At 40.1% G+C, this 13,323-nt stretch overlaps 1 protein-coding gene across 12 annotated transcripts in view; it reads right to left on the bottom strand.

The window, feature by feature from the left end:
• LOC135490689 (plasma membrane calcium-transporting ATPase 2-like) overlaps positions 1–13,323 on the bottom strand; it is a 91,438-nt gene that overhangs the window by 36,977 nt on the left and 41,138 nt on the right. For 7 of the 12 annotated variants that reach the window (XM_064776044.1, XM_064776045.1, XM_064776034.1 and 4 more), the window contains 6 exons: positions 9,124–9,323; positions 8,251–8,442; positions 7,317–7,337; positions 3,902–4,138; positions 3,536–3,661; positions 3,131–3,286 (listed from right to left, as the gene is read on the bottom strand). In XM_064776044.1, coding sequence (XP_064632114.1) covers positions 3,131–3,286; positions 3,536–3,661; positions 3,902–4,138; positions 7,317–7,337; positions 8,251–8,442; positions 9,124–9,289 — 898 coding nt within the window. In that variant the 5' untranslated portion in view covers positions 9,290–9,323. Of the gene's footprint in view, positions 1–3,130; positions 3,287–3,535; positions 3,662–3,901; positions 4,139–7,316; positions 7,338–8,250; positions 8,443–9,123; positions 9,324–12,635; positions 12,856–13,323 lie in introns of those variants that run through there. The other 5 variants (XM_064776038.1, XM_064776042.1, XM_064776046.1 and 2 more) reach the window with 3 other exon arrangements.

Here is a 13,323-nt window from a genome sequence, read left to right as displayed (position 1 = left end):
AGATGGGACTGGTTTGCCAGTTCTGTATCATTAAATGCATAAAATAATTAAATGAACATGCTAATAATGAAATTGTAATTAGCTTAATTATGATGCATACTCAATGCTGCTGGACACAAGTGTTAGACATTATTTCTATGAGACCTGCCTCTTAGCAGAGGAGCATGAGCTACAGCCAGGCTAGCAATAGTGTTAGGTTCAGAATTAAAGGGTAAAGGAGAGGTCGTTAGTGTTGAAAGGGTACTGTTTAAGTGATTGTACCCAGCTATGTCCAAGGGGACTGAAAGGCCAACTAAGTACTCTAGTCTATGGCATTAGTTAGTTGTCATCTGAGAGAGGTCGAATGTGTCACTTTTCAATAGTCCATCAGGCTAGTGAAGCCACTTTACCAATACCTGGCACTGAGTAACCACGGAAACGATTTTTTCGATTAGTTGTTCTTCCAGTGTTGAAGATACAAAACTGAGACAGGTCAAAGGTGAACAATTTGAAAAGCAATATCATGGTGACGACAAGTCCAACACTCCTGTGGAGGATATTTTTTCATCTCAAGACATGGATGAAGTGTTTGTCATTGCCGGAGATTGAAGGAGATTGTGTTATTTCTCCTCAAACCCCAAAGGATGCAGCAACACATTTGATCACGGACAAGGCACGCTCCGCTAAACACTGACACAGAGTCATAAGAACTGCTGAGTTCATAAAAAGATAAGAACCACTGAGCGCATGAAAAGATTACTAAAGGCTGCGTTCATCTTGAAACAGGACAGATATTCCAAAAGTCATTTATCACTCCAGTCAACTGTCCATGGGATATCCTGCATAAAGAAGACCAAAATCATCATGAATGATTGCCATTTTGGAACACCATCAATCATAACAATATCTGGGGGGACACACCCCACAGAAACTTGTCACCAGCCAAAGAAAGCCAGAGTAAGCAAATGCTTGCTATGAACTTGAAACTTAGTCCTAACTAGGTTTATATCAAAGAGACATATGGTCCGAGATAATTTTGGATGTTGTACATGGGTTAACCAGACTTTCCAACTCAACCTAGTACTGCATGTAACAGCGCGATGACCCAATCAGTGTCTACATTGTTTGTTCGGCAGTACAATCAGTGAACGGTTGACGTCAATCAGAGTCTGGTAATAAAACCAATAACACCAATCTGCTTGTTTTTCACCAATTGATGGGGTTATTGCATGATTAATGCTTGACATCCATGATGTAAGGGTTCGCACTGTAATGTGAGGCATGCTGTGTCATCAGCTCTCATGCTCAATCAGGTGTTTTTCAGGCCAAGCAAAGAGCTGCATTAGTTTTTAGGGTATGTGCCAAAAAGTACAGCAAAAATGACGTCAGAGCTCAGACAAAATCGATGTCACAATGTCCCTTTTACACAATTCCACCCCCAAGTGACAGTCGGAGCTACGTATCAGCGGCAGGAGTTTTGCTGGTCCTCTCAACTAATATCAGGTGGCATACTCCTGCGAAGTCTTTCTCAATTACTTCAAATGCCCCAAAAGTCTGAGCTCGAGATAATGGGTGATATGAATAAAGACAAGCAAATGCTTTTATCTAAAACTCCATGTACATTTACACTGGGCCTTTCTGTACAAAATTGAAGTAAAAGCATTTGCTAGTCTTTATTCATATCACTCAATGTCTTGACACTTTCCCCAGCCTCGCATTTCGAAGGTTTAACTGGCAATTGAGCAGTTCCCTGGATTGACCTTCGATAATGCCAACTCCAATAATGAGCAATAATGCCAACTCACACTGAGAATAAGAAGGATAAACAACAGTCACAGGCCTACTGTCAACTTACAAAGGCCTGAAAACCTCCACTTTGTAAATAAATGGCCCGAGCCATTCATAGCGCAGATATCATTCAGAAAACCAGGGCAGGCTGATCGAAAGCTGCTCTATTGAATGTTTAACTTACCAAGCATGTGTGTGATTTACTGGTTATTATATTGTCAATTTAATCTCATTTATTCATACGAATTGGTTGCCAGTGACACGGAAAATTACCGACAACTAAAGTCAACGTGACATATTGCTCTGCATGCATTGTTGGGTAGTTGAGGGGGAAATATTTCAATATCTCATGCACAAAATGAGGAGCGAGTCCAAAAAGGAGATATCTTTTTTTGTAATGAATGTATTTTGCTTGAAGAATCATAAAGAGCAATACAACCTTCCGTTCTCGCCAACGTCAAGTTCACGAGAAAAACCAGAGTAAGCTCTCCTAGAATACTTGTGGCGACCTACTAACCAATGGATATTGTCCCAAGTATATGTCAATGTCTCCTTTAGGATTCAATTTGGGGACAAAATTAACAGAGGAAATGAAAGAAATGATATTGTACATCCGAATTTCAGGATAGCCAACTTGATAGAATACATAGGGAATACAACAGGGAGGTAGACGTATCGAGCTTGTCACTTGATAGAAGATATAAGTCGCAAGGGAAATAGATGGAAAGTAGGAGAGAGTCTTTTATTGGAGAAGGTCACATCCAGTACTGCAGGATAGTCAACTTGATAGAATACATTGGGACGGAATACAACAGGGAAGTAGATGTACCGGTACAGTATTCATCACTTGATAAAAGATAAAGGTCACAAGGGAAATGGATGGAAAGTAGGAATTAGTCTTTTATTGGAGAAGGTATGGAATACCGGGAGGATCACTGACGTATGTCAGCTTCGAGGAATAGCTTAGGTCACATCCAGAATTGCGTCCATTGCATAAAGACATAAGCTGTTACATCGAATAATCACAGCAAAAGATAAACTGTCAAGAAATCAATGGTTTGCCATGCATATTCCTCAACAACTCGGCATGAGTTGGGGAATGTAAAATAAGTGCTGACTAAGGGCCAGGCATCTCTCTACCAATGGTACACTTATGCTGTAATTCAAAAGCATGTGAGATGTAGAGCCAAAAAGATACTAACAATGGCTGAAGCCATTCATATTGTAGAATAGATTCAGAAAACCAGGGTAGCCTGATCAAAGTGTATATATCAATGTCACAAGGAAGCTGATTTGAGCCCCACTGTTGGAGAGATAACCTGACCAAAGAAATCACAATGAAAGCAGAAGCCAAGAATCTCACCTCCACCTTCGTCAGTTTTCTTTTTCTTCTTCTTCTTGTCATCCTTCTCCTCGTCTCCGTGGGATGCTCCGAGCAACGCAAAGATGATACCAGTCTGCGAGTTGAGGCCGACTGCAGTCACCAACATCTTGGCACTTCCTTCCATCACATGCGTGCCTGGAAGAGAGAGGTATAATTGTGCTCAAGTAAAGCAGTGGGCAATGGATGTCATCTGCACAAGTAAAGTGGGCATAGATTTCGTCTGTTCAAGTAAAGATTTAAAGTGAGCAATTGATGGTGTCTGCTCAAGTAAAGAAGTTGGCAATGTTCATATGTTCATGTATGTCATCTGCTCAAGTAAAGAAAGAGGGGGGCGATCGTTGTCGTCTACTCAAGCCTGGGTTGAATAAGTGCACCCCTGATTACCTGACAGGAGAATGGGATCCATGTTTTCTCCCTTCTTGACATGGTCAGATTCACCAGTCAGCGAACTCTCGTCGATCTTCAAGTCATTGCTCTGAATGACGATGCCGTCTGCTGGGAGAAGATCACCTGGAAAATGTAAACAGAAGTTGAGAATTCGAATGAAAGAATAACCATGTCACACAACAGCTTCAGTGGCCAAACTTAGCACATTGTCTCCATGAAATTGTTTGATTCCAAGAGGAATTTTTTTTTCATATCATTTGTCCGCTCTTAAAATCTGTCGAACCCAACTTTACCATATATATCTGATTTGGCAAATTACCCCAACCAGAATGTTTGAAACAAGCAACTGCACCACAAACTTACCATATTTGATTTGGCAGATGTCCCCAACCAGAATGTCCGATACTGGCAACTGGAGCACATTTCCTCCTCTGATGACAGCAATTTTGTGCTCGCCCTCGATTTTGCTCTGCAGACCACGGAACTGCTTCTCTTTCCTCCAATCATTGAAAGCTGTGACTAAGACAACCACAGCGACAGCGACCAAGATGGCAACACCCTCTATCCAGCCGGCCTCAGATTCAGTATCGTCAGCACCCACTGCAACAAGGAAACACAAATAGGTCAAGGTCTGTTCTACGAACTATTTGAAATGCTGGGGCACGAGGGAAGAACCCTATATGCAAATTGTGAAGAATTGTTACTCAAGGCAGACTGTGCAAAGCAGTATTCCTGAATACACAGGTATTCATCATCATCATCATCATCAGCAGCAGCAGCAGCAGCAGCAGCAGCAGCAATCGTAAATTTTTGGATTGGAATCAATGCCAAGCCAGCATCCAATCCCCAGCGAAGGCCCTTTTCACCCTGTATTGAAATGTAATGACGAAGATGACCTGGATCAGGTCGTAATGACCTGAGAGTTTTGGGCAAAGCCTAACAATTAATGGTTTGTAAACTAAAGACAGAGATAGATCTAAATAGAAGGCACTAAATGCAATCTGCCGAGAACACACAGGTATTGATTATTCCATAATTTATTTATATATGATGTTGTATGTTATTTGATAATTATGGAGAAATATGTATTACAAGTTCAACACACCTGTTACCGAGTCACTGACATCCAGGCATATGTGGGCATCTGATCGTATATGCACCGATACTGAGCACGATGCAACAAATATGTCACACTGACATAGAAAATGTACTGCCATTCCTTATGTTATGATAGAGTGATATAAATCATATGCCTGGCTTTTTTACTAAGAAGGGCGCTGTACCAACCAGTGGGGGAATGCTTTGACATATCACAGGTTGCAGCAATCACCAATTCTTGTAGCATGCATCAGAGATTACCACCTCAAAGGAGATATTTCCATTGCATGTGAGCACATCTGCAGGTCTCACCCTCAAATATCGGTTGTTGCGAGCGCTACATACCCATTATCTATATATCATCCCAGACAAGTGATTTTTGGTGCAAAATCGGTTTTTGTGTGAAAGACCAATGTTGCCACAAGGTGGTGACATAAGAGATGGAGAGAGTGGGTTAACTTGACCTGAAAGTTGCTGTGGGAGATTGGGACAGGTGAAAGTTAAGACAGTTCCCATAGTCGAGTTCAAACAATCAGAATTCAATCCTTGGGAAACTTCTGTAGAAATGATAGACAAGAGTTGAACACACAACAACATAGAAAGTATAGGATTATCAAATGTTATTCAGTGAAGAGCAGGGGATTGATTAGATTATCTGAGACAGAAAGATACCGAACATGATACTGGCAGCATCAGATTTTTCAATTCAATACCATGTCTGGTTCATTTAACATGAGTCGAGGAAAACATAACTTCATTCTTGTTGCACTATATAGTGGTAGCTGCATCACTCTACAGAATAAAGGATGCACCAAATGATTTACCTATACTGATGGCCCTCTGTAACAAAGTAAACTTCATTACTTTTGGACTGGTATCATCATTGAAACACTACTCCTTTGATTCTCATGAGCCTTAGGTTTTTAGACATTTGTATGCCAATCTGATTGAACAGTATCTTTCTGCAGCAGACGTGCAAAGGGAGGAATTCAACAAAGACAGACGATTTTAAAAGCAAACTTGTGATGCACCTTGTTCTTCTTTGGCTACAAAAAGCATGATAGGAAGCAAATAAAAGTAAGTATAAAGCAAGTAAAATAGGCTGAAATGAGGAAGGAGGTCAAATCAAGGAGCACATTTACTTCATGAGACATGGCCAAGTTCTTCAGATAACATAAGTTTTGTTGAAAACTATCACACCGGGAAATCAGACTCTGTGAAAATGTAAATAAATCAAAAGGATATCATGAAACAGAGTAGCACATGATAGATTTTTACTCAACATTATCATAATAGGCCACTGATGATTATTTTAATTGGACCCACAGCTAATCAGTACAGCAGCAGTTCAGGAAGACTTGTCAAGTCAAACTCGACAATGCATACTCAACAATGATGAATTATGCATAGCTTCTCGCAACATGTTCAAGGCTTGCCCTTCAGAAAAAATCAATTCCGTATTCCAATGATAGAACTCCACACACGCATGGAATGAAGTCAATTTTTTGGAATAGGGCGACGACCAACACTGCATGTATGCACATGCACTGGCAATGCACATGCACTGGCATCGTACCATGTCAAAAGTCAAGTCTGATGGTAAACTTTTACCAGAATATTGCGAATATTCTCAACTGACAGATTACCAGCAATTTTGAACCAGCCCATTTGTTATCACTCGTTTCTGATGAATAGCAATAGCAAGCTGGTGAAATATAAATGAGAACTTCTTTACAAGGGTGGGGTGTCACAACAAATTGATGCACTAGCAAATAAATGAAAGATAATCTTGTACATAAATCATATGATAAATACATGGGAATACTTCAATTAAGCTAAAAAAGAAGATTTCAGTACACTAAAAGCTTGATAACAGTTTGGTAGGCCTACTATTACAGTGCAGTGCAGTGTGAACCCACATATTTTCACGGTTTCTTTCATACTACTTCTTTTCCTAAAGGTTTTTTCTCATCACAGAATGATGACTGCTACAATTTTTTTCATAGGCATCAGCAGAAACTAACAGCCAACAAAAGTATCTAGGTTTACGGAACAGTAAAATACTATACATTTAGGCTTAAACGATCATGAAGACACTGACAAAGTCAAAGGGTGATCCACAGCGCACCAAGAAAACATGCTTCAAATTAATGATACAAGACTATATCTCCAGTTTAAACAGACTTATTTGATTAGAATGATGAAGCCTATCATTTGTCTGAAGTGTGTGGTGGGTAAATATTAAGTATTGCTTTGTCCACATCTCATTGCGGATCGTCAATGTGAGAACATGGAAGTCCTCATGTATCTACGTACATGTCCACAACCATTGCAACAAATCTGACAACCGCACTGAACGAAAAGAAATTCTGCTCGACATGGTTGAAGAATGAAGAGTGGTGGTGGTTCTGACAGTTGGTGAAGAGTCTCAGATAATAATGGCCGGTCGCCAGCGTTGAGGAAGGGTTGGACTAACCGAAGTAAGATGAGCATCTACCAACGCTTTTCAAACACCACAAGTTACCACCGCTCAAATCTATCTTTTGTAATCTTTACTTGACATTTTCTAGATACGCTGTGAAGCCTACATCATTTCAAAGAAACAAAATTTAAGGAAATGTTGACAACTGTCAGAGGCACTGAGGAATACATCGGACGGCCCTGCAGACGCCCTACTCACCATCCGCCTTTCTTGCCTCCGCTATTTTGACGCAATTAGAGGGAAAATGTCGAATATTAGGTACAGGGAAGATTCACACACTTTTGGAGGGGAATACATGACATACATGGAAAAATTTCCAATAACTCTACTTATTTGAAAGGTCAAAAGTTATAAAGAACTCTACTAATTTGAAAGGTAGAGAACCTTAACTTAAATCATCATATCATGAACTGGCTTGAGATACAGTTTGCATGTCCCGACTGGGTAAAATCATAATTTTCCTTGAAGTATTAAGGCTCCGCATCACCTCAGGTTCATAATCCACTGGAAGGAATGTGGATTTCCATGTTGCAGATTCCCTCCATCCATGAATCCTTACTATTGGCGATGCTACACTATCACCTGTTACATCGAAAATATCCAGAACAGGGGAATTGAGAGTGGTCCTACTATATCAGAGTTTTACTGTTATCCTCTTGAGTGATGACAATTTCATGTACTCCGTGACAGAATAACATCCACTTGTGACAGAATTCCAATACAGTATCCATTGTATTGTCCAGTCCATTGTATAATCCAACCCATTGGATAGTCCAGTCATTGCTGCAGTTCCCATTGGATAGTCCAGTTGGTGCAGTCAAGATATCAAGCAGAATATCCATGTTTAGTTGGGTCGTCCAGACTTAATCCAAAAGACAACAACCTTTTAAAGGTCATTGGGATACTTGAAACATCTTGACACATCTGCTAATCCTATTGCTTTGAAATCCATCATGGGAAATGTCACAATGAAATGAGACAGATATCATCATGGTATGCTTGGGGAAAGTATGTATAGCCAGCAAATAACATGCTGCTTGTAAGCATGGTGCAACAAGCACAGGTATATCATTGATATTTCATTAGTTATTTGTTAGTTATAAGGGGAAAATATCTAAAAACTTATACTTACATGAATTTGATGGTGGTCTATAAAATGATAATCCTAATGAGATGATAGCTGCTACTATAAGGATGATGAGAGTAATATCCTGTAATGCTTCCCAGACTAACTGCAGGAACGTTTTGGGTGGTTTGGGTGGTATAACGTTCGATCCGTAGAATAGCAATCGGTTTTGTTGGTCGGTTGCGTCTTCACTTATGCCTGGAAAGATCGAGGTTCGAGAATGCTTTAGATACCAAATTACAATACTGAGGTCAACAAAATGAATAAAGTGGTTAATCAGTTTGAAATTTATATTTTAGTCAATTTGGCTAAATCAAAGATATCATTAAATTACAGTAATTTATCAGCTAATTTGTAGTCAGAGTGGGGGTCATTAAGGATGTGCCGACTCTGAATTGATAACAACATAAAAGATTTTTACATTGATTTTTACAAGAATATTCAACCAAAAGCTTTATGGATGAAACTCGCACGGTTGCCAACAAAATGGCCGCCAAATTCAATATCGGGGAAGTGTGCATGAATAGCACTGCAATCTATTCTCCCTGGACTCTGCGACGAATGTTAATTGGCAATCATGGAAATAGACAGTATCTGTGGTCACTATGTTCTAATACAATCAACCTGACTGATCAGCACAACCGAATGGTCAAATGGAATTTGTGAAATGAGCGTTTTGATAAAGGACCCGAGAGCAGGAAGGTATCAGGCCGAAAGGGTGATATTTAAACAGTGAAACTGATGCTGGTAGTCTGCGGGTTATTGCTGTTGTAATTGAGGGTTCATACACGCTAGATTATCACTGTAATCAAAGTATCAACAAGGGTTTTTTTTCCTATCATGCAAGCAGCATTATCTTTATATTAGGACACCACTTACCTTCAGCTGGTGAACTGAATAGCCGTTTACATAATTCATGCGTGCCGCCAAAATCTGTTTGAATTTTGGTGACCGCTTCCGCACCGCGGGTCTCCATAAGTTCACGCAACTCCTTGTTGGAGAGCGTGAACTGGGGGCTGGGACTTCCATCTGGGTGTTGGTTCATCTTCACACCGTCAGTGGTTGCTCACACATGTAGCCTGCAGAGAGAAAGAAGGAAGCAATGTTAAGAATGTTAAAGGTAAGCTATGTTGGTTTAAGCTCTACTATAGGAAATGACTGCAACTCGGGTAAAGGGATTCACGGCTTGGTGTCCTTGCTGATTTACCTGTTGGTCTCATCCACTACTGAAGAAAAATGTAATTAGAACATAGCCAAGTAACGACAGCATGTAATGTCAGCTACCAAGGAAACCCAAAAGCACATCAAGTTGGCTTGGTTCCTAAGGAACACTTCGTTCAAGGGTTGCAATCAGCAAGAAAATCTTCGCCTGCCGTGTTTTCGCCATTGGCAAATCCATATCCATGGTAACACGCCATCAATAACTGCTGTGCTATGATGGGCTACTTATGCCCGCGTATGGAAGTGGCGTTCGCCACATTATCAAGATGATGTTTGCTTGAATAGTGATACTCAGGCAGTATGTGATTATGGCAGTGGGGTCTGTAGCTAATCAAGTGGCCTTTATGACCCGAGTCACCCACTCAGCTGGCATCCAAGCCATAGGTCACATACCAAAAGGCTGATCATCTTGATTGCCAAATTGCCCAAGGAACTTTCATTTGCACTTGCAGTTTTGCACAGATAAAGAGGAGTCAATGAGTCTATATTCAGATCGACACTTTTCTGACATTTTCCATAAATTTGTCTAATCCGTCAGCCGAGTTTCCTTGGTTGGATGATCTACCTTCCTCTTTAAGAGCTCTACCTTCCTGGTCAGTTCCTGATCAATCCTCTGACTCAAGTCTCATGATCATCATATCTGACCTATCTCCTTCACAATGGAACAATTCAAGTGGGAATGCTTTGACAAGTCATCTGGAAGAAGGAATGACGTCAACGATGGACCAGTTAACTGACGCCCACACGCACACATCCCTTCCATGATTCTGATCTGACGCCGATATAGTAGACTTCATTAATGTCACTGAGTTGTTACTTGATCGATTGAGTATCTGACAATTTGGCACAGGACTGAGGGTTCAAAACTAAAGCTAGAGATGACACTGATCTTGGTACAACTGACCACTGTTTCCAGCAGAACTAGAAAGAAGGACACATCTCGGGGAGGGGAAGGGTCTTTAATAATCCATTGAAAAAATGCAGTTCTTACATGTACCTCAAAACACGAACTTGCCTGATGTCCTGGACACCTATGTCAAATGTATGATAACAGATGTATACGGTGCAGCCATCCACTGACGACCATGTATGACAATATTTGTAATTGGCCGACCACAGCCCACCACACACATTAGATTACATCATGAATCTATTAGTTGACCAATCAACGGATGGGCCAGTCACGACAGGCGCACTTCAGTGTTTTTACATAAGTTATGTCATGATAAAATGGTTCTAATGAGGCTATATCAAGTTATCTATATCTCATCCAATCAATCTTTGACCTTGTGAAACCCAATATACTGGTGATCATCAGATTTTGCCGCAAAAATGTGATTTTCTCTCTGACTTTCAATCAAAGCCCAACAGATTTGTCAAAATTGTAGCTCGTCACTTTTACAGATATCCGTAGAAATTGAAAACATGGTTATTTTGTGTTACAATTGATATTTTTTGATGCGGATTGGATATTTTGAGCATATTTCTCGAAGTATGCTCGAGTTCTCAACGGGTTAATATTGATTTCAAACTGGCAGCTATAACTAGCCGCCTTTGAAACTGCAGAAGGTGAGCAGTTCACCCTGGAGCTTTATGCCATGACAACCTTTAATACTGGTATGAATACGACTGTAACAAATAGTAATAATCATGAATATATTATAACCATATAACCTGTGACCTATTGTCAAGAAGTGACTTAATTCCCATGTCTAGGGCAACACTTTTTTACCAATTAGGATTGAGATGCCATCAATGGTGATTGGTACTTCAGTCTCTGATCTTCCCATTACCACCGGGCATCACTTCTAGTTCTAAACTAACAGGTAGTCACATACGTTGGGTTATAACTGCATAAAACTGAAGACATGTCGTGGTGAGGTATGGACCGCAGGTCTCAGTATATACGACTTGATCCAAGGGCCTAATTACATGTATGCGTCCAAGTTAAACCAATCGGTGTGTGGAATTAAGCGGTGTATGGGTTATTGAATAGTTTAATCAAGCAGAAATGTCGACAGCTCCCCCCAAGCCTTGAATTAGTTTTTTAATCTAGAGTAAAGGGAAACATACTCAGACACTTACTCCTGCATTTTGAGCATCTTCTAGTATAACTCAATATCGAAAATAGGCCTATTTGGGTAAATTGCAAATATGAAAGTGGATCAAGCAGTTTGGTTTTGTGATAGTTCTTTTGTAACTGTATGTTTGAAGAAATGCCAAACTTGACAAATGCCCTCTTGAATAGCAATGAATGAAATAAAGCACTCCTGTATACCCAGCAAATAAGTTATCTATAAGTACAAATACAAATAACAGTCACAAATTCAAATCTAGTATAAGTCATAGGTATTAAATCATATGATATCACAGAACCTATGCAGTTTAATTGTACCAAAAGCATGCTGTTTCTAAAAGGTTGAACTTTGCATTGTGCGCAAGTGCCAATGCAGGTCCCATATTGTACAACGAAAGGGTCAACTTGCTCTCCAGACATTATATATTATTCCATCAGAGTGTCTGGACCAGGCATGAGATTCTGAGACGATGGCAGGGCAGAAATCATACCCCGACCAATGATGAATGCAAGAGGCCTCTTCAAACTGGCATTCTGAATCAATTTTCTTGCTGTCCTAGTTACATAATTGCTAATTTCAATAATGTCTGACTCAATACACCATAACGAAGACAGTTACTGTACTGCAGTAGAACTTCTAATGTCACCAGTATACGAATATGCAGCCAATAGGTTCCTGTTTAATTACATATGTAGGACAATGTCCTGATTATATAAACAGAAAGGTCACGATGCAATCCCGACTTTATACATTTTTAAGCAGCACCATGGCCATCCTGACTGCAATGGCTGTATTCTCCATTTAAATGTGCGGTATAAACTTGAAATGATACGACTTAATAACTTGGTAGCTAAGATGCACTATCACTCTCACAGGCGTAACCAGATACAACATCTGATGCGGAGCACACCCACATTCTTTTATGAAGTAATCAAGTACAAGCCCTCACTGATCATCAGGCCCACACACCCCAACAATGCATTGAAAGCTGCAGTTTAAGGCATAGTCTAAGTATGACTATGAAGACTTAACCCAAGGGCATCAAGAAATTCGGCATTTTTAAAACCCAAAGCCGGCACAATAAGTACAAACCTTTTCCACTCCCTTCTTGATGTGCACTTGATCTATATACTCCAAAGTTACTCACATGAAGTGAAAATAATCGAAGCATGTATGACTGTACATACAGGATTAGTAATATTTATAGCTGCAGAGCCAGATGGTCTGTGCAGGCAGATAGAGGATTCCTACTACATAACTGGTGTATACAACAGCGTATATGTAGGTATGCCCCGGACAATTACGAGATCCTCGACTCATACAGGACCACAGGTCACTTAGCACTGGCCCATTGACGTCACTGGCTCAAAGCCCATATATCCATATTGAATAGGCCACATTGACACAGGCCTATGAACAATCTAAGTCTATTTTTAGAACAGGAAAGCTATTTAAAGTATGCTCAGCTAAATCAACTCTATCGGTGCTCTCAGATGATAATCACCGTGAGATATGTCAGCCATGAACAAGACATGTTGAAAACTTGACGCAATATCGTCCGAATTACATGTAGGTCAACATTGACGTAAAAGTTCTATGCCAGCTAGACCTATTACAAAAATCTCTTTAAATTCTTTTTTGATATGATATCTATGGTTTAAATATAGCTGTGTTCATGAAAGTGCATCTTGATTATGGGCGGTATTTGTAATAATGAGCACATTCGGCAAACACGTCATCAGTCATTGTATCAATCGACTGACTGACATCTTGATGTAAC

This window comes from Lineus longissimus, chromosome 7 (genome assembly GCF_910592395.1).
Source record: "Lineus longissimus chromosome 7, tnLinLong1.2, whole genome shotgun sequence".
NCBI lineage: Eukaryota > Metazoa > Nemertea > Pilidiophora > Heteronemertea > Lineidae > Lineus > Lineus longissimus.
This window is presented reverse-complemented; position numbering and strand designations above follow the sequence as displayed.